The sequence below is a fragment of the Balaenoptera borealis genome (assembly GCF_965194805.1).
Source record: "Balaenoptera borealis genome assembly, chromosome: 17".
Taxonomy (NCBI): Eukaryota; Metazoa; Chordata; class Mammalia; order Artiodactyla; family Balaenopteridae; genus Balaenoptera; species Balaenoptera borealis.
Genome location: NC_138876.1, coordinates 9173174 through 9195690, shown reverse-complemented (window position 1 = coordinate 9195690; position 22517 = coordinate 9173174). Strand labels below are relative to the sequence as shown.

General features: G+C 39.4%; 1 protein-coding gene across 2 annotated transcripts in view; it reads left to right on the top strand.

The window, feature by feature from the left end:
- The first annotated feature begins 331 nt into the window (after positions 1–331).
- The window catches only part of EFR3A (EFR3 homolog A), an 89128-nt gene continuing 66942 nt past the window's right edge, over positions 332–22517 (top strand). The window contains exon 1 of one of the 2 annotated variants that reach the window (XM_082363769.1): positions 332–597. Coding sequence is in view for 1 of the 2 variants with exons in the window: in XM_082363768.1 (XP_082219894.1) it covers positions 588–597 (10 nt within the window). In the remaining variant the exon portion in view is untranslated. The remainder of the gene's footprint in view (positions 598–22517) is intronic. The other variant, XM_082363768.1, reaches the window with a different exon arrangement.

The following is a 22517-nucleotide window of genomic DNA, read 5'->3' as shown; positions in this document are numbered from 1 at the left end:
TCACGTTTTCAGAGAATACAGAACACACTGCAAGTTCAAGAGCTTATAAAAGAAAAAGCCTACGGGTACTCGATGCACTCAAGGCCATCACGCGTAGCCTCACAACCTCATAAACGGGTGCAGTTGCAAGAAACAAATATTGCTAATGCACCTCGCATAAGGGTTCATGAAAATGAATATGACTCAAATCAGGAGGGTCTGACAATAAAACGAAGCCCGAAGTGACCCTACGCGCGGCCCTGTCCTCGCCAACTTCCCCAAGCCCCAGCACGCAGCCCCTCCCTGCCCGGAGCTTTGCCTCCCTGTGGAGGCGGGGCCGAGACGTCGGTGACGTGCTGACGTCAGGGCGTGCGGACGCCCAAGTATCGTCCGGCGCGGAGCTGGGCTGGCGGCGGCCCTTGTTGCCAGCTTCCTTTGCGTGAGCCGCGGGGTCCGCGTCTGCGCCCTCCGCCCTTCGCCCTTCGTCCTTCGCCCTTCGCCTCGTCCCGGTCTCCCCGGCCCGGCCCCTGCCCGTCATGGTGCCGTCGGCGCGCCTGGCGAGGCCCCGCTGAGCCTCGGCCCGGCGGCGAGCGCGGCTCGGGGTCACCATGCCTACCCGTGAGTGGCCGGCCGAGGGTCGGACCGGGCGGGGAGCGTTGGGAGGCGGCGGCCCGCTGGGCGCGTACTCCGGTGTCGCCGTCCGGCGGGGCGGCGGGGCAGGCGGGCCGGGCCGGGGAGAGCCAGGAAGTGCCGGCGACCGGCCGAGTTAGTTTCGTTTGGGCTTAGGCTTCCCCGGTGGGGTGGCGTGGGAGCCCGTTGCACAGACGGGGAAACCGAGGTCCGAGCGCTAAGGACGCACGGCTAGTAAGTGGCAGAGCTGCTAGTAAGCTTGACCTGTGGGACTTGGAAGTCCAGCTCTTTCTCCAGCAGAGCTAAATGGCACTTTATGGAAATGCTGAAAATAGCTCCGTTCCATCGCCATTGCCTCCTCACTTGCTCGAGGACCAGGCATCTCCTGGTGGGACGCTCCGGCCTGGCCCAGAGCCCTTCCCCGCGGCGCCCGAAGTCCCAGCAGCCCTGACTTTTCTCTGTGACACGTCCCGGGGGTTGAAGCAGGTGCTCTTTGGGGGAACTTGTTGGACCCACCGGCTTCAGATCCAACTGGCAGCTGATTGAAAATGCAGGTGTAGGGTTCCTCCCTAGACACGTTGAATAAGATTCTGGAGCTTGGGCCCTGGAATCTGCGTGTCCTACGTGTTACTGAGGGACCCTGAAGTTTGAAAATTGCTGGATAGTGGAGGCGTTTTGGACAAACAGGGTACTATAACACTACCAACGACAAATGTTAAAACGACCCAGAGAATCACCATGTGACTTTAAACCCGGTGACCTATCTGGATACGTGCAGACTAGGGAAGCTCCTGATTTTGGACGTAGAGCAAGCATGATGATGATTGATTTGAGATTCTTTTCAAGTAGGGCTCTTGCAAGCGTTTCATGCTGTAGAATCTTGAAACACTTGGCGGTATGTTTCCAATTAGTTCATATTTCTTAGAATTCATAACTTTTCCTAATTGTCCTTATTTTTGTAGACACATGGGACATTGGATTTCCAGGTCAGCCTCAAATGCATGTTTTGTCCAGTGGTGGGTAAAGAGGAATTATTTCCTGATACTAGAAAGGTTTATGTAACGCTGTTACGACTTTTTAAACAATCTTGATGTAAAGATTACTAATAACTCCTCACATATGTATGGGTTAGGTGGATTTTGTTCTCTTAACCCAGTCCTGTGTGTCCTAAACTTGATGTTCTTGGATTTTTGTATCCCGTACGTATGTCAGCAGTTTATATCTTATTCTTCTAGACTGGAGGAATATCATCATCAGTATTATTGTCAATTTTTTGTTCCTAAATTTATATTCATGTTAACAAGTGAATTAGCACTGTGCTAATCTTTTACTTTCTTAGAAAGCAAAGGGGGTGGGGGAGGAACACCTTTCTTAAAAGTTAAGGCTTCAAGTGGACTTTATTGGTAAAATGGCAATTAAACAGCGTTTTTAAGTTATGTTCTAAGGTTATTTAGCCCCATAGAGTGGATAGAAGACTTTTTTTTCCCCTTAATTGTGTGATTTACAATGCAGAATGACACAAGGATGAGCCACGGTGTACTTTGCATAGTTAGGATTACAAGATCTGTGACCTGACTGGAGGGCAAGTGAAATATTTGAGTTATCTATCATTGCTGTTAATATTTATTATGGTACAGTTTCTGTGGTTGCTTAAAAGTGTGTTACCGATTGGTGGTACACGTGTGAAGTCAGTTGTGTTCATAATTGCCTTTTTCTCTTCTTTTGTGACCAGAACCACCAAAATAGCTGTGATAGTGTATGGATATTAGTACTTCTCGGAAATTCTGCATGTAGAATAAGTAATTCCCAGCAAAATTATTATTTTCTTTAGGGATTTTTTAGGAAGGAACACCCCCCACCCCCCAATAAGCGAAGCTTTTTTTCTTTCTAATGTCAAATGAGTTAGGAGGCTCATGTACATACATGCTCAGCCAGTTAATCCTTAAGCATTTAGTGAAATAAATGTAATGCTTTTCTGTAAAATGAAAGTGTTGGAGATGATCACTAGGGTCTTTTCAGACTCTGTAGTTCTGAGAGTGACCCTTATTCCAAGTCATAGAATTATTCTACTCTTGCTATTTTGTTGCTTATTTGGAATATTGATACCCTCAGTCATTGAAACTGGAATTGGTAAGTAGAATCCAGTGGCGCATAGTACACCCCTGAAGGCTGAACGATGGCATATCTCATGAGTGTTAATAGTCGCTTCATTGGACTTATTTCGGAGATCCATAGACTCTTTTTCAGAAAACAGCTACCTGGAAGGATGGTGACAGGAAGTTGCTGCGACACAGGAACAGTTCTGTGGTCATGTCACTGTGTATTTTCAGGCAGTAGTTTGCAATAATCACTAAGCACAGATTTCAAGACTGTTTCACTAAACGATCTTTTCAAATCTACAAACCTGTAATTTGTCACATCATTTCTCTAAAGGCCTTCATTTCATCCTCCTACACCCAAAGGATCGTTAAGAAACATTTTGATTGTGAAGATTTTCCAAACCCTGTATCAGAATTTGAGTGGAAGAAACGTTAAAGCTTCTCAATCCAATCGTTTCATTTTATTTTGCATATCAGGAGACTGAGACTCGGTGAGTTTCAGTAACTCGGCTAAGATCACAGATGGAGTAGAACCAGGACTTGAACACAGACCTCGGGTTAGGGTTTAGGTTAGGGTTCCTATCCATAATCACACTGAGCATAGATAATGTTTATTTTTCCATAGCTAAGTTGATAATAGTTTATCTTTTTAAAAAATTTTCCCTGGAGTTACACTAAGGCAAAAGTGAGCTTGGCCAAAACTTACATCAGACATGTGAACTTAAAAGAATATTTAACATTTTTGCCTTTGCTTCTGTCTTGTCACAGGAATCTGAGCAGAGATCGCCGGGGATTCCAGTGGTGTGCTAGGTAGATGCTTGGTTATATAGGTATAGATGTAAACTTTTTAATAAACTACTTATATGAAAGGGACTTGTTAGCTGACAGATAACTTGTCTCAAAGCAGGTCCAATAAAATGTGCCCTTTTATTATATATGAAAACATTGTATATTGGCTAAGGGAAACTGTAACTATTAACCATTCTTTGCTGTTAAACTATACTTTCAGTAATTATTTGTGGGTAATGCTTTCTTCTCTCATTTAGATGTTGGCATTGATATCTGGCCGCATTTGTTAGGCTGTGGTAATGTGGTCCATCTGTGTGTGGATTTTTCCATTGATGAGGTTGATTATATTTGACTTATTTTTCAGTCCATTCTTATGAAATAAGTGCAGAATATAGGTGAATTGTGAAGTGAGGGATGAATGCTGGTGAAAGTGTTTTCATTTAGAAACACATGACAAGTAAACTTGATCTGTTACTGGCTTGTGAACCTTTTGTGTTTGTTCGTTCTCTCTCCCTCTCTGCCCCTCACCCCCTTTTCTCCTTCTCCCACCCAGCACCTATGTACACTGCCAGAGTTATAGCTGAAGAGTTTTCTTTCTCACAGCGACCTTTGGCCTGACATGTTTTGGTTACTACCAGATCTCATCTTTCAATCTGTCCCCACTCATGGGGACACGGGGCTGCATTAAAGACGATGTAGGTCATGGGAGATGAGGCTGGAGAAGGAGAAAGGAGCCAGAATTTGAAGGATGTAAGATGCTGTGCAATTAACGTGACTAAAATTGTGTTCCAGCTGTCACAGTCACAGTTAGTGGCTATTTTGTAGGCATATTAGCAGTTTCCAACTTAGTGGTTACTTAAAAACTTAAAATTTCCTCTTAGTAATAGAAATTGATTATTGGATATTGATTGTGTACGAGGCAATATACTTTGTGCTTTACAGGAATGATCTTACTTAGTTGTCTCCGACATTGAGGAGGGTCCTATTTGACCAATTATAGAAATGAAGAGATTGGTTCGGGGAAGTCAAGTAACATGCCTAATGACAGTAAGTGGTGGAGCTGGGATTGGAAGTGGATAGGTGTGACTTCACGGTCCCAGTTCTTTTTTCACACTGCACTGCTCCAAGCCGGGCAGGAGTTGAATCTGCAGTCCTCAGATCCTATCAGTTTCCTTTAACACTGTCACTTTTGCTTAGCACTATGCCTGATCACATAATAGGTACTTGGTAAATGTTGAATAAAAGAATGAATTCTAACTGGAGTCAGAGAAGTTATTCTTTGGATACTATAACCTGAAATAACTTTTTTTCCCATAAAAACAGTGTTATAAAAAGTTTTATAGTTTATGATTAGATTCTTAGCACACCTGCCTGAAATATTTGCAATACCTGAGACAAGAATACAAATGGAGGCCCGCAAATCATAGTCTAAATTCGGGTTTCTCAATTCTTGCTCTCTTGATGTCTTGGACTGGATCATTTCTTGTTTGGGAGGTCTAGGGCTTTCCTGTGCATTGTAGGATGTGTAGCAGCTTCTCTGGCCTCTACCCACTAGAAGCTAGTAGTAATTCTCCCTGTCCCCTAAAGCTGTGACAACCAAAAATGTCTTCAGACATTGCCAAATGTCCCCTGGGGGGGGGGAATTGTCCCTGGGTTGAGAACCACTGTTCTAAATATTAAATGTTATAGACCAAGCTGTGGCCACAGCCTGGCCTGCTTTCCCATCCAGGGTCCCTACAATGTGCTCCCCAGAGATTACCTTCTCAACCTGGAGGTCCAAGCAGACTACAGGCCTGATCTGGTCAGCAGTGATCTGTTGGGTCAGGGTGGGGTCTTGCCTGACCCTGTCCAGCTTCTTTGGGGAGCCAGAGTGAGAAGGTCCCCCCCGCCCCCCATTACCTCACTTCCATCTCAGGAGTTTGGTATGGTTCTAAGCACCTCCCAAAGCTCTATCACCTGAGTAGAGGGGCAGGTGGGTGGAGGGAGCCCCGCTTTCTCGGGAAACTCCATCTGCCTGGACTCCCACTTCGGGTGATTTGGGGTGGGCAACTTCAAAGAAAAACAGCTGCCGCCATCTTTCTCTGGTCTCCTAGGATGTGATTTTCAGTATTGTCCCCTCCCCCACCCACAGGTACCTCTCTAAAAGGAAAGAAACCTGTGTCGTGGGAAGCAGAGGCCCTTTTTCCCCCCCGAGTCAAATGAAAGCACTAGTTCTTAGGAGAAAGCCACATCTTACCTATTATATAGCTCAACTTAGGTATGGAATGACCCCAGGTCACCTGAATACTGGGTGGGTATTCACAACTACATAACTACCTTTATGTACTACTTCATACTACCTTTATGGGGGATGGAAAGGTATGGTATAGAAGTATTATAAAAATCTGTGGCTAAAGATTTGAAGAAGGATTCAAAGTTAACATCAAATATAAGAGATCAATATTTGCAGTATTTATACAAATCGGAAAGCAAAATACCACCAACCCTCCGTGGTTAAAGCACACACGTATGCTTGTCAAAGTCTAAGTACAAATGATCGATAAAGATTTGGGGGGAGATGGCTCAATTTTACTAATAAAGAAATGCTCATTAGAAGCTGAAATCATTTTAGGTTTATCGCATTACCGAAGACTTTAACAGTAATAGGCAAAGGTGGTGGTGAGGTGCAGTAGAAAAGGCAGAAGTTTAAATTGGTACAATTCTTGGAAAGTAATTTGGCAATATTTTATCAAGTGCTCTGATAATGCTTTTACTCATTGACCCAGTAATTTCACTTTTGGGAATCCTTAAGAAATGATTAAAAACATAAACTGCACTAGGATGTCTGCACTGAGGTGTCTGTCACCTTAATATTTGTAAAATAGTAAAAACCTAGAAACTTTAATATTCAATAATGGGGAAGTGGTGCAAATTGAATATAGAACATCCTTGCAACAAAATATCATGCAGCCATTTAAAATACTTACGAAAGCACTGGGATTATGAACTGTTTTTATTTTCTTTTCTATAATTTGTGTTTTCCAGAGTTTCTACAGTTAGCATATAATCCACAATCAGAAAAAGATGCTTAAGTTTTTTTTTTACAACTTTACCATAATTTTTTTCAACATTTTCGTAATTCTTTCCAAAACCTAAATGAAACAAAATATTGCCCTGAACTAACTGGTTCTTCCTTTAGCCCATAGAAAAGAATTTTGGGTAACTGATCAGATAGTGTTGATTGTGTGTGTATGTATATATACGGCTTAGGAAAACAGTGCATTTACTGTCTGATTGCTACTGTCAGGTGATAGCAAATGCTTATCATTGGTGTTTTATTCTGAAAGGAGGAAGAAATAATTTCTGATTTATTAAGTGGTGGTTCCAGTTGTGAAAACCTGAAAGGTTGAGATGAATCACTTTGGGTTTGGTTTATTGGGAGCTTGTAGGCTTTTTTTGTTTTTATTTCCCTGAATGATTGTGTATTGTAGAATGAACACAATTCTAGGGAAGTATGATCACAAAATGGATGTTGGCAATTCCTCCTATGATTAATATGTCAAACCTGTCAAAATTCTTTCATCATTTGTATTTGCCAGGTTTATTCCACTCTTAAAATGAGCCTGCTTTCGCATATGCTCGAAATCAAGCAGGAGCTACTATTAATTTTCCTCTTTCTGTATAGGCTGTCATATCCTCCCTTCTGCATATTTATTTACTGCTTCCTAACTTTAGGTATTATTAGATAGCATGATTCTAATTTTTATTAAAGAAGGAATCACTACTCAGCTTTTGTCATTGTACCTCTGCATCAAGTTTGCCATATTCTAAAAAATGGGCATTAAACCTTTTGCTCTGCAGTCTTCAAGAGGACTTTCATTCTCCTCAATGCCATTATTTTTGGTTTTATCCTTAGTTGGTGAGTTCATTACCTGAACTCCAGGGTATTTCTGCTGTACTGTATCCAGTTTTCTGGATAATTCTAAGTGTTCTTCACACCCCTGCTATTTAATTGGCTTTTTGAACAGCTGTCTTGGCAATTTGCTACAAAGTTCTCTGTGCTGTGGTTGCACTTAACTTTAAATGGATCTCACTCCCGCTGGGCAGGGAAAATGAAATATAAGATGTTCAGATTTGCTGCGGTCAATGCCTGGGCCCTCGTAAATGGCAAAAGGCACTGGCCAGGCTAAAGGACTGGCCTGGAAGTCGAAAGGAGTGGTCCGTTTATGACATCTGACATAAATTGTTTTTTGAACTTAGTTATAAGTATTTTTATTAACTATTTGATCCATTCAATGGAAAATGATAATACTTCTCAGGGAGATTTAGATGCAGTAGAATTTATGTAATTGTGCTTTAGAGGTAGAAATACTTTATGAACATGGGATTAGAATCAGAATCAGAATTAGAATTGCTTCTTGGATTGTTACCCTTTGCTGCAGCTGGTTCCAGAAGGCATCTACAGGGGAGGGTAGTCCAGGCAGATGTGTAATAGCTAGGATTTGGGGTCTAAGTCCCTATGGGTTTTTCCCATTCTCTTAGCTGGCTGGACTATGTGAACTTCAGGGGTCCAGTTTCTTTTTCAGTTCACAGCCCGGATCAGAAACAGCCTTAAATAATTTGTCTACTCCATGCTGCCTTTTCCCTTGATTCCATCCTGCTTCATCACTTGGTCTTCCAAGGATGGGAGCACCTTTGGGAAGCTGCCCCAGGTTTGTCTTACTGCGCCATCTTTACGAAATGGAACAGCTCAGGTCCAGGAGATTGAGGGAAGAAACTGCCCCAGGTCAGTTCTGTTTGTATTACCTTTACTAAAGCTCCATCCCCTGGCACAGGATTCTCGTTGGGAGTTCCTGAGCATTACATGTTGTTCCTGATCTGTATTGGAGGGTGGCACAAGGGAAGTTTGAGCTACCGCTAGACATAAGTTTTCAGAATGTCTTCCATGGAAATATAGTAGGGACTGTTGTGTGGAGAGAGTGCTGAAAGAGCAGGTAGGCCTCTCTGCCTGACCCAGCTTCAGCCGGGCCAGCTCTGTCTTTAATCTGTCTTATGGTAAGATTCTGCCTCCAATTTCAGGAGGTAAATAACATTGTTTCCTTTTTAAAAAGTTTGAAATTTATGGTCTTAGGCATTAGAATATGCCTTTTGACAAGAACGTAAGATATTTTAGAATCAAAAGCTTAGGGACCTAGAGGCAAAACCAAAGCCATTTAGCTGATGGTGTCTCAGCTGCTTTTGCTCTAACGATCTCCGGGAATGGAGTTGTCTCATCTCTCCTTGTAGTCGTTTTGGTCATAGGTGCTGTCTCTATACTCTTGGAGTCACAAACATTCTCTTTCAGTCTTTATTTTCCTGTTGGATTTCTCTTAGGGATTGATTCACTCAGCAGATTATTTTAGTGCCTACATGTGCAAGGCAGTGATAGGTGGGGAATATGGGGATGAATAAAGCAGTCCCTAGCTTTAAAAAGTCTATCCAGTTTATAGAACCTTGTGTAGATGGCTATCACACAAAGAAGGAAATGGCAAGCCCCCTGAGAAAGTGCTGTGGGGTTCACAGAGAGATCGCAAGGAAAAGGTGAGTGGGAGATGGCGTCCTCAGCCTGAGTAGTTACCAGAGGTGAGAGTGCGGGTTTGGGGAAGATGTTTGAGTCACACAGGTGGAAGTAACCAACAGCTGGCGGGAGTAAGTCATTGGTGCTGGGGTGCGTGACGACTTTAAGGCCATATATATATTTGGTAATTTTGTCTTTTAAGCAACACATACTTATCAACGCCTAGTATGTGCCAGTTATTACAGGCACTGAGGACACAGCAGTACCTCATACTAGACACATGGGCATCACCCCGGACATCTTCTCTGCTCTCATGAAGCTTAATCTGGTGAGGAAGACAAGTGCTGACCAGACACTTATCTTCCTCACCAGACTAATTACAAGCACCTAATGCCTGTTTTCTTTGCCAACGTATATATAGTTTTTGATACAGTAGGTGGCTCATGGTACACATTCGGTGTATATTTGTAGAGTGACTCAGATTACTAAAGGAGAAACACAGGTTGCTATGGAAACACATGAGCGAGGTTGGAGGGAGAGCAGTTAGAGGTTATTAGAATACAGTAGTCTGAGTGGTGGGCTTTTGGACTTGGATGATAGTAGTGGGATGGATTGCAGTGTAGAAATCTGAATATTGTTGAGAAAGTACAATTCATAGGATTCATTGGATGAGGGGTTGAGGGAGAAGGAGGAGTCAGGATTCACTCCCAGATTTCAGGCGTGATCGTTCGGGTGAACTGCTCTGGTATGATACAGGGACTTTTTGGAGAAGGCAGGTGAGTCCATCTTAGGGTATGATAAGTGTGTGGTGCCTTACAGGGCTTTCAGGGTACATTTGTAGGAATAACAGTGGATGAAATTACTAAAGGATAGGTTGTGAAGGGAGTAAAGATGCTGAGGCAGACCCTCGAGGAACACGTTCATTTAAGGATGGAATAGGCAGAGGGAGCAGGTGGAACATTGCTAAAACAAATGCGTGCGTGACAAGAACTAGGTAAGGCTCGTGACAGTCCCTTTATTTATAGATGCACTGCAAGCATTTCAGTGTAGCGAGGAAAAGAAGCTGGACAGTCGCTTACTGTTTGATGTGAGGCTTTGACGATGATGATTTATGAAGTGTTGTTAGGAAAAAAAAAAATCTTACTTTAAAACCGTAAAGATGATTGTGTGTCTTAATTGTGGTATGTACTATCCTGTACTTATGTCATTAACTTGTCACTGCTTCCTAGCTGAGGGAAGAGATTGTCAAATTATAGTTGGTTGAGAGGATGTAAGCTGTTCTATAATTCCTGGGTAGACAAGCTAAATTGTGCAATTTGCAGGTAGAAATTAGGGAAGCTCCACATATGTAATCTAAAACTTTCATATAGAACTAAACTATTAGTAACTTATCATCCCATGCTGTCTTCTTTGAGTCTCACTGTTAACGTGTATTTGTGGAAGAACTGAATGATCTGCTCGTGGCAGATACAATGCTTATGTAAACTTGCTGAGGAACTGCTTTACTTCAGACAGAGAACTGAGGGGGCATTTAGAGACTGGAGCGGTCACCTGAGAGCATCAGTTAGCTCTTTGAGTGTTGAGCACCACATTCTCCCCCCACACAGCTGATACTCCTCTTTTTTCCCTTCCCTATCCATTGCTTTCTGCGTATTTACTCAGTGACATGGAGTAAACAGCCTCTCGTCTCTTTTCAGCAGCAAAGAAATATTGCTGCTCTTTTTGCTGCCTGCCCTGATAGGGTACAGCAACATGCTGGTTAAGGGCTGAATAATTTTAAAAGCTTTGTATCCAGTGGTTTCAAGAACATTAGGGAGGGGTGAGTACAATTAAGTGTGGTTTGGCTGCAGAGCTTTTGCTGGAATGGCAGTTGATTCCACCATTCTTAATTTTTTAAATCTAAAATTTCACTGTATTCAACCTTGCTAAAGAATCTGAGTATTTACACAAAAGTGAGATGATTTTCTCTTGTTCCCTTTTAATTTTCAAGAGTGAATAGTTTCTTTTTGTAGTTGTGGTAATAACATGAATACCACAAATGTGTATAGATTTCCAGGTTCTCCCTTTGTGTATAAATGCCACAGAAAGTTGCCGTGTTTTTTATTTCTTCCATGCATTCGTTGTTATAAGTCTTACCTTTGAACTTGAGGAAGATATAGCAATACATTGAAATCTTCGGGTAGCATCAGATTTTGGTTTATGATTCATTAAAAAAGATATTAGAGAAGATTAGATTTCCTTAAGAGTTTTGATTAACATAAAAGTTGTGCATGCTGTGACCATAATGTGTATAATAAATTAAAAGAATACCTAATTTAAAGAAGTCTTAGGCTTTTGACATTGTGTTACCCAAGTGAATACAAAATGTTTAGAGTCTTTATGTTTTAGCTGGAAGTTTTGGGGAGACTATGTCAAGCACTGAACCTCGAAAGTTTAAATTAGTAGCTTAATGTTTTTTAAATTAAACTTTGTACTTAGCTAGACCCACTCAGCAAGTCCTGTGTTATATTTTCCTATCTTCAAACTTTGGATAGAGAAATTAAATATATATTCTGTTTGGATACATAATGAGAGTGTTCCCTATCTTTCCCTTTACTGTTTAATCAGGAAATTTAATCATCTCAAGTCAAATGAAAATCTTCAACATATGGCATAGACACCGTGGGTGTTGTGAAATCTGTAAGAAGAATCAATGCCGTTGGTATATTGAATGTATTCGTTCTGAAAATAATTTTGGAAGTTACAAACACCCCAGATTTAACCCTTTTGTTACTCTGTGACTAATAAGGAAATAAGAATTTGTTAAAATTTAAGTCGTTGGGGAATTTTAATGCTGTTTTGGATTTTGCCTGAAATAACTCATATCCTACTTTTGAAATATTCAGAGAATTTTTAATTAAAAATAACTCAAACATCTGGTTCACTGAGAAAGATCCTAGTCATCGTCTGTGGTGGATTCTTTATGTCTGTAATGGGGACAAGTTAGTATCTTTTGATTTAAGGGTTTATTTTCCTGACTACAGTGCCTTAGCTCGTTTAAGCAGAAATTGGATTTGGATGTGTTGGTGTTTTTTTGTTTTTGTTTTTGTTTTTTAAAGAACTTAGCTAAAAATCTGCAGAAAACCCCACCTTTATCTTTTTTTAATATCCAGGTTTTCATTGTGGACAGTAGGGTAGCAGTAGGGTTTTAAACTGTGACCTTGGTATTACAAATACTTATTAAGGTCACAGTAAGTATACTGATGGAAATAATTGATTTTTAAGGACAGCTGTATTGAGATATATAACTTGCTTACCTGTATTAAGTATATGGAAAGGCTTGATTTTTATGTAAAATAAAAACTGTACAAATTACCTGAGCAGTGATTATAAATGTGAAATCCTAGATGCCCAACCTTTCCTTTCCCCCAGATTTTGATTCAGTAGGACTCACAATTCGATAAATTGCACGGTGTTAGGAGACTTGCTAAAATTAAAGATACTGAGTGGCAAGATTGTGAAATTCTAGTTCTTTTTAACCTCTTTATTATAAATCAGATATTTTTTCCTCTGGATTTTAAAACTTACACAGTATATTTTTAAATTTAAAAATCTGAAATCATCCAGTGTCAGATTACCGTAATCCCAAAACGAGTGTTTTAGTTTGTAGAGGGGAGAATTAACTAGACTTTTTCCTCTGCATGCCCAAATTATAATAAAGCAAAGGATTCCCACCTTATTTCTACAAAGTGAAAATGGGTTGTAGCTTCAAAACTGCAACTTGCTTTAAGTATGGATTTGCTGCTAGAGTTTTGTGAAAGTTTACATATAAATGCTTCTGTTATTTTCCTTGTTAGTTTTGGGAGTATTTCGTTGTCACAAGCTGAAACTCACAGTGCACAGTGGATAGGGAAGCTTTAAGACATCCTAAACAGCGGTTGTCATTTGGCTGTGATTTTGTAAGTAATGAGGTTCTCTCCCCCTTTTTTCAGTGGCTGAGCTCCATACAGCTCTTGTTTGTTGTCAGGTGTGCTGGGAATTCACCAGTAACTTTTTGTGGGGGCAATCTAATAGCCTAACAAAAGCTTCTCATTTTTCCTTTCATGATGTTCTTGTATTCTTAGGGATATTTTAGAGCTCAGAGTAACCTACAATAGGAAAAGAAGACACTTTCTCGAAGTGGGAAGTTTTGTAACATGACAGGTTCTCAGGCAGGGTGTCACTTCTCCATTCTCTGCCATCTGACTTGATGGAGAGCTTGGTAACAAGAGTATAATCTTTGGGCAGCTGTGAAGTATTTTGACTCTGTTGCTCTACTCTCCATATTAAACAGTTCAGCTTATTTAAAGAAAAAAATAAAAAAACCATCTCAGGAAGGCAGTACAGTATAGAAACTGTTAAGAGCACAGGCTCTTAAGTGGATCCACAACTTTGAGTTGTGTGACCTTGGACAAATTACTTTTATCTTTCTGATTTCCTATTTGTAACCTATAGATGTTGATACCTACCTCATACAGTTATGAGCATTAAGGAAGATAAAATCTGGAATATAGTAGATGGTCAAATATTGGTTGAATGCATTCTGAAAGAATCAGACTGGCAGATAAGGAATAGATAAGAACAGGGTATTCCTGGGGTAGATTAGGTTAGGTCTTCTGGTTTTCTACTATATTTTGCATTATATCCATGAAACCAGAATTTGTGCCACAGGGAACTTGCATTTAGTATTTGCTGTTGTGTTAGTTTACTAGGGCTGCTGTAATAAAATACCACAAACTGAGTGACTTGAGCAACGAGTTTATTGGCTCACAGTTTTGGAGGTCAGAAGTCTGAAATCAAGGTGTTGGCCGAGTTGCTTCCTTCTGAGGGCTGTGAGGGAAGGGTGTGTTCCAGGTCTTTAGATCTGGCTTGTAGATGGCCAATTTCATGTTCATCTGGAGTTCTCCCTGTATGCATGTCTGTCTCTTAATTTTCCCTTTTTATAAGGATACCAGATATATTGGATTAGGGCCCACTCTAATGACTTCATCCTCACTTAATTGCCTCTGCAAAACCTTATCTCTAAATAAGGTCACATTCTAACGCCCTGGGAGTTAGGACTTCAGCATATGAATTTTTGAGGGGTATACAGTTCAACCCATAATAGCTATGTGAGACATGAAAGTGAAACAGATTTTTTTAGTTACAATATTTCCATTTTCTAAGCCATGCTTATTTATTAAACTTCGATGTAAACTGATGGCATAGTAACTTTTTCTTTTACTATAACCAAATATTCATTTACTTAAACTTATGGTGAAGTATATCTAGCACTAGAAGAAAATTGGTAGAATGGAACAAAAATTCTTTCTTTTCATGGCTCAGTTATTTGGTATGCTACTAAATTCTCTGAAGGCTGACTTATAGTCATTTTGGCATTTGAGTTGATTTCAGGAATGGTACATATCTTAATATCTAGCAAATACAGAATTTACTGGCCTCCATGTTATATGAAATCTTACTTGTGTTAGTTTTTCAAAGCTGCCATGTACAAGGTACCATAAGCCAAGTGGCTTAAGACAACAGAATATTCTCACAGTTCCAGAACCTAGAAGTCTGAAATAAGGTGTGGGCAGGGCCATGCTCCCCCATAAGTCTCTAGGGAAGGAGCCGTCCTTGCCTCTTCTAGCTCTGGTGGCTGCTGGCAAGCCTTAGAGTTCCTTGGTTTGTGGCAGCATGAATCTCATCTCTTCCTGTCTTCAATGTGGCCTTCTTCCCTGTGTGTCTCCTCTTTCTCTTATCCACTTGTCTTATCTTTCTCTTTAGGAGGGTACCAGTTTTTGGATTAAGGGCCCACCCTAATCCAGGATGACCTCCTTTTAATTTGATTCCATGTGCAAAAACTCTGTTTCCAAATAAGGTCACATTCACAGGTACTGGGGTTAGGACTTCAACATATCTTTTTTGTGGGAACACAGTTCAACCTGCAACGTTTGTCCATTGCTTTAAAAAGTTAGCTTCTTTTAACTTCTCTAATCTTGCAAGTATTCTTGACTAGTAAATGGACAACTTTGTTATCACAGATTAATGTTCTTGAGCCTCACAATTCAGAACCCTCCCAGTGTCTTGATTGTTAACCCATTACCTTGGTTTTCCAGGTAAAGAATTATGCTTCACTTTCAGCTCTTTGTCCTGTTTCAGTAGTTTGTTGCAAATTCTTTTTAAAGTGCCTTTTGTCTCATACTTTCTTTACCAACTCAATGTTATGAGTTATGTTTGAAATTGCTGAACCTACTATGGTATAGTTTACAATAGATTTCAATTCCAGGAGCCTTTTGTAACTGGAACGCATGTTATCTTACTGCTGAGTGCATCTTATCTGTAGTATTTTTTATGAAGACAAGGTATTCTATACAGATAGAATGGTGTGAGCAGGTGCATGGGGATGAATAGGTTTGGGGCTTGATTTAAGAGCTGTGAATATTCACAGTTTTTATCTGGGAAGTAAGGCTGAAAAGTTAGAGACTGTGCCCAGGTTCATCTCCAAAACCAGCCTAACAATGAAGTGTAAATAAATTGGGGAGATCTTTATTTTGGTAAAGTGTAACTGACTTCACTTTTTAAATCTTTAAATAAATGTGTGTGTGTGTAGCTAAAATAAACTATTAAATTTGTCATATACATTTTGTAAAATAAGTGATTTGGGTTTTTGTAGGTATGCTCTGAATGAACTATCTGATAATTTGTCTAATCATGGATACTATTTTAATAACCTTTTCCATTATATTCCATTATATTCTCCATATATTTCTGACATACAATAAAATGTCTTGTAGTCATATTCTTTCTGTGTTAACTTTGCCTTATATAAACTTCACAGTCTTTTTCAAAGGCATTTGGAAAATGTCAGGTTTTTTTTTGTTTTTTGTTTTTTAACTTTCACAAATTGGAAATGTCACAGTCAGACAGCTTCTGAGGAGAAATAGAAGGCTTTTATTGTGAGTCAAGGTTTGAACTTTATTTATTTATTTTTTATTATTTTCTTCTTATTAGTCATCCATTTTATAAACATCATTGTATACATGTCAATCCCAATCACCCAATTCCTCACACCACCACCCCCGCCCCCCCGCCGCTTTCCCCCCTTGGTGTCCATACGTTTCTTTTTCTACTTCTGTGTCTCAATTTCTGCTCTGCAAACCAGTTCATCTGTACCATTTTTCTAGGTTCCACATATATGCGTTAATATACAGTATTTGTTTTTCTCTTTCTGACTTCACTCTGTATGACAGTCTAGATGCATCCAAGTCTCTACAAATGACCCAATTTCATTCCTTTTTATGGCTGAGTAATATTCCATTGTGTATATGTACCACATCTTCTTTATCCATTCGTCTGTCGATGGGCATTTAGGTTGCTTCCATGACCTGGCTATTGTAAATAGTGCTGCAGTGACCATTGGGGTGCATGTGTCTTTTTGAATTATGCTTTTCTCTGGGTCAATTTACATTCCCACCAACATTGCAAGAGGGTTCCCTTTTCTCCACACCCTCTCCAGAATTTGTTGTTTGTAGATTTTCTGATGATGCCCATTCTAACCAGTGTGAAGTGATACCTCATTGTAGTTCAGATTTGCATTTCTCTAATAATTAGTGATGTTGAGCATCTTTTCATGTGCCTCTTGGCCATCTGTATGTCTTCTTTGGAGAAATGTCTATTTAGGTCTTCTGCCCATTTTTGGATTGGGTTGTTTGTTTTTTTGATATTGAGCTGAATGAGCTGTTTATATATTTTGAAGATTAATCCTTTGTCCATTGATTCGTTTGCAAATATTTTCTCCCATTCTGAGTGTTGTCTTTTCGTCTTCTTTATAGTTTCCTTGGCTGTGCAAAAGCTTTGAAGTTTCATTAGGTTCCATTTGTTTATTTTTGTTTTTATTTCCATTACTCTAGGAGGTGGGTCAAAAAAGAACTTGCTGTGATTTATTTCGAAGAGTGTTCTTCTTATGTTTTCCTCTAAGAGTTTATAGTGTCCAATCTTACATTTAGGTCTTTAATCCATTTTGAGTTTATTTTTGTGTATGGTGTTAGGGAGTGTTCCAACTTCATTCTTTTACATGTAGCTGTCCAGTTTTCCCAGCACCACTTATTGAAGAGGCTGTCTTTTCTCCTTTGTAAACTCTTGCCTCCTTTATCAAAGATAAGGTGACCATATGTGCATGGGTTTAACTCTGGGCTTTCTATCCTGTTCCATTGATCTGTATTTCATTTTCTGTGCCAGTACCATATTGTCTTGATTACTGTAGCTTTGTAGTATAGTCTGAAATCAGGGAGTCTGATTCCTCCAGCTCCGTTTATTCTCTTTTTGATACTTCCTCCTACCCCCAAATTTGTCTTCCTCTGTTCCTTATTGGACACCACCATCCAACCACTTGTCCAAACTACCCTGTCTGTTCCTTTTGACTCCTCCCTCTTTGTACCTTCTAAGTTCAGTTGGTTTCCAAGTCTGCTTCCTACAAGTTTGTCTAGCCATTTCTCTCATATTGCAGAACTTTATGTTTGTTTGCAAATTAAAACGACACTCTTGTTCTTAACATGTGGCTCTCTCCACCTAGAATGATAATCCTCCCCCCTTTGCTGAATTCCTACTTCTTCTTCAAGACTTAGTTTAGTTATTACTTCTTGCAGGAAGGTTCGGGCTGCACTACTGTTCTCCTATAGCAATCTCTTCTGTCATAGCTGTTGTCACATAGAGTTATAATTCTCTTTGTATGTGATTATCTTCTCTTATCAGACTATGAGCTCCTGAAGGCCAGGGACTGTGACCTGTATTTGTCTTCCCTGCATTTAGCCTAGTGTCTGGGGCATGGCAGGTCTCATGAAAACCTTGCTGAAAGAATTAATGTGATTGTGTATGTGTTTTTTCCAGTTAGATATATTTCTGTTGATTTTAAGACTGTAGCAGTTGCACCCTTGTTCCCCTCTGAATTTGGACCCAATTGAGAGAAGTATAAATATCAGGCTGATAAAAGTCAAAATATGAGCTTTATTACTAGTAAAGCTGGGTCAGAAAATATGGTTTGACTTTTGTCTATCATCAGGCTTCCCACTTACTTTCCATCCAAATCTAGACTTTCCAACGATGTGTCTAAGGGACATTCCAGGTTGGCAGAGCAAATGCACTTACCAGCCTTCTGCAAGGAGGACACTCTGAGTTAGACTTCTGGGTAACCCCCTAGTGGCCACGTAGAGACAGCCTTCCAGGACCAAATATACCGATCACGTAGAGGCAGAAAGAGTGACTTGCAGAAGGCAGATTTGAAAGAGAAACGTTTGAGAGTGCACTGTTCATTCATTCAACAAATAGATATGCACTCTCCCTATGTGCTGGGCATTGCGTAAGTGCTAAGGATATATATCTGGAGCTTATGTTTCAAGGCATGCTCAGTTCCTTTGTCCAGACTCACCAGTAAAATAAGTCACTCTTCCTCCTTATAATAGAAATTTTCTCTAGGAAAGGTAGGTCAGGAGAATAGAACAATTTTTCCAAACTGTAGAGCTCATTCCTTAGCTATTGCATGTAAAATAAATTCCAAGGACTGATAATTTTAAGGACAAAGTGGCATGAAATACAGAGAAGCATACCAGAGCAGTCTTTTAGGAAAAGGGGAAATTTCAAAGTTCTGGTCATATTTTAGAAAATCATGTGCGAAGTCTGACCATGATAATTTGTTTTCCTTTGCTCCAGTACTTGATTTAGGATTTTAAAGGCCATTTAGTGCCTCACCCTGATTTATCTCCAGCATGGGTCTGCCAAGTATTCACTTAACGTAAGTTGTTTAGAAAATCTAGTCCACAGGGAGGTATGGTGGTGGCATCTCACAGTGATGGGGAAGTTCTAGGGACCTCAGCCACGAATACCAGTGCACTGTTGGCAGTGAAGTTCTGTCAGGTCAGTATCTTCTGTGACGTTGTTTCCAAATGCCCTAGTATTTGTCATCTCTGTCATTCATTTGGTCTCATAAATGGTGCTTTATATGATTCATTTATTGTAATGTATTAGATTAACTTAAGATGCCGCCGGTATTATCATTTTTTATCCATTGCGTAAGTTAGGTAGTAAGTACAATGTCCTGCGTACCTCAAGTACACAATAAGAAAAAATCATATACGTAGTTCTTTAAATCATTATGCAAGGGGAGTGGTTCTTGAGAACTTGAATGGTCATAGTAGGAAGCGGGGGTTATTTCTAGAAATAGGAATTCTGGTATCCCATCTCTAGAGACTGACTCAGAAGGTCCTGGCTGGGGCCAGGGAGTATTCAGTTAAAAACATATATTCCAGGAGATTGTTTTTCAGATGGCTCATAGAACCCTAAGGAAAGCATTGTACTATGGAAACACAGTTTACTTAGGTAGGATTTCTTATGAGGTAACCTTTTATCATAAGAGAGTAATAAACACATTCACATCTTAAAAGCAGAAGAGTTGAGAGTGTTGTTTTAGTTAGGGAAGTTGAGAGTGTTCTAATTGTTCCCTAGAGATAATGTTTGTTAAGAGTATGGTAGAAAAATCAGCATAATTAGAAAAATATAATTCTACCCGGAGATTGAGGGTGAATTTGGTTACTTGCCATTATGGTTTTGTTTGCATGTGCCTTTCGTTTTTAGTAAAGGAATAATCATCTTGTTTTCTGTAGTATTGATTTCTTACAATTTTGTTAGTATTTTTTGTTGTTGCTTGATTTAAAAAAAAATTTTTTTAACGTCTTTATTGGAGTATAATTGTTTTACAATTGTGTGTTAGTTTCTGCTTTATAACAAAGTGAATCAGCTATACATATACATATATCCCCATATCTCCTCCCTCTTGCGTCTCCCTCCCTCCCACCCTCCCTATCCCACCCCTGTAGGTGGTCACAAAGCACGGAGCTGATCTCCCTGTGCTATGCGGCTGCTTCCCACTAGCTATCTATTTTACATTTGGTAGTGTATATATGTTCATGCCACTCTCTCACTTTGTCCCAGCTTACCCTTCCCCATCCCTGTGTCCTCAAGTCCATTCTGTACGTCTGCATCTTTATTCTTGTCCTGCCCCGAGGAAGAGAAAAACAAATACCGTATGCTAACACATATATATGGAATCTAAAAAAAAACAAAAAACAATTTTGTTATAATTTAAAGGTCTTCATGTTAGGAACCCGTTTTGTGACTTATTCACACATCCCATCACAGTCCCTAGCTTCATACCTTGACTGTAGTAGGCATTTTATAGAACATTAATTACAGATGTGCAGGGACTTTACCAGTTAATAACAAAAAATTATTACATCATTTGATATATTACGATTATAGTTATTATATACCAGAAAAATTAAAGCCAGGTAAACTCTTAAGTTATTATTATTTTTTTAACCAATGTTCTATGTTTCTTTTTTTTTTTTTTCCTTACCTTTTTCTTTATCTTCCTTGGCTGGATTATTGCTGCTTTTCCTCATTTTGTAGCTGTAACTGAAAACTTGTCTACTTTGTTTGATGCCTTTAGACATGTCCCAATACTCCGTCTAAGAGAATTAGGATAATCCTAGGTCCTAGGTTGCCTGTGACTGCCAAGATTTATATCACTGGTCCTGGCATAATTATTAATAGCATCCTGAAGTCACTCTAGAGATGCTAAATTACTAAGCATCCCTGGGCCTCAGAACCATCTGAATCAGTGATTTGCAAATGGAGTTCCTGCCTTTACTTATCCACAGAGGTCCTTCTGAGGCTCTGCAAGTTTGTCTTTGCTGTGTTAATGTTAGTGGCTCTTTCTGTATTTTGATTTCTAATGTGAGGATTCATAGACCCTGAAGTTTTGTTGTCCTCTAACAGGTAAGACTAGTAGCATCTTTATTTTTATTGAGAATTTTTGTGTTTTTTAAATGTGGAATTTTTAACTTATTTTAATCTTATTTTTGAACTATACAATAGAAGGTTTTGGCTGTCTCAAGAAAATTTTGCCCTTTCAAAATGGATTCTAAATGGGTGAGAGAGAATTCTTGGGCCATTAGCTTATGTCTAGGCATTGATATAAGAAAAACAATTTTCAAGAACACATAAAAAAACAATATTCCATGGTGTTCCATGAACATTTGTTCATGTTAAGGGTTCTTTACAAGAAGTTCTAACTAAAGGGAAAGTTGTAAGTTCAGTTTCTTTTGTTCTTTTTCATAGTAAAGGAATTTAGATATACACTGATCTCAGTTTTTGTTTATCTTTGAAGAACACATTTTCTTCTTAACGTAAGATACTCCTGTACTCTTTGGCTAGCTTTGTCATATTACATATTTACCAAGATTTGCTCTGAGAAGTGGAAAATAAGTTTTTGTACAAAGCTCCAAAGATTGGTTTGTTGAAATATACTACAGAGATGGAAACTGTCAGAGCCCTCAATTACTTTGCCAACTGTTTCCCTAGCTGGGTATTAAATCTCCTTTTGAAGATAAAGGGTTTTTTGTCAGCTAGAGTTTTTGTTAGACTGTGTTTTAAATAGGACTCTTAAAACACATTTGTGCTTTAGTATTTTACCTTCTCAGTTACATTATAAATTCTACATAGTCTGATTTGCCTTATGCCCTTGTTCCTCTATCTTAATCATAATCCTTAAATTTATCTTTGACCATTACATAATTCTCTCTTCCCCCCAAACATATTAATTGTGCAAAATAATTATCAATATAATAGTCAGTACCATGGTGTGGATTCAAGGGGAAAGTTGTTGTTCACATGCTTTTTTAAACAATTACATATGGAGAAAATGTGATTCCTTTTGTAATTCTTAACAGTACTACTGACATTATCATGGAGGACCTTTAGTCAGTATTTTATCTATTAAACAAAAAAGGGAATCACATACTATTTCAGTTTTCAGTTCTGCCTCATCTAATTTCTTACCTCCGGAGATGGGGACACCGGAGCGCTGTGTACTCCCTTCCAGGACCACCCCTGAGCGCACTTGAAGAAGGTCTGTGGCACGCAGAGTCTGGCCATATGGTCTTAGAAGTAGGGATGAACCATACACTATGTCCTAATGGTGGTGGGGACAGAGGTGTGAGTACTTTTTTTTTCCTGGTTGCAGCTCTGGTTTCTGTATCATCCAGTGGATCCTTTCTTATTTGTTTTGCAAACTAAGCCAACATCAGATGAAATCAATAGAGAATTGTATTTCCTTATTTTAATGTTTGTGGTATTTTTTTTTTCCATATGAGGATTCCAAAAGGTTTTCAAATGCAATCTTGCAGGATTAGATTTTCTAAAAACCATGATTATTCTGTATTTTATTGCTCTTGTCCTTGGGTAACTCTACTGAGTAATATTTTTTTTTTTTCAGTTAAGTATGATAGTATACTGTAAAGTCTAGGTATAAATCTGTAAATTGACTGTAAGTAGGACAATGCCTAATATATTTTTTTCCTTTAAAATTGTGATAGTGGGGGAAAAATGTGTTGAGTACAGACTGATCACTAGTTGACGCAGCAAAAAGCTGT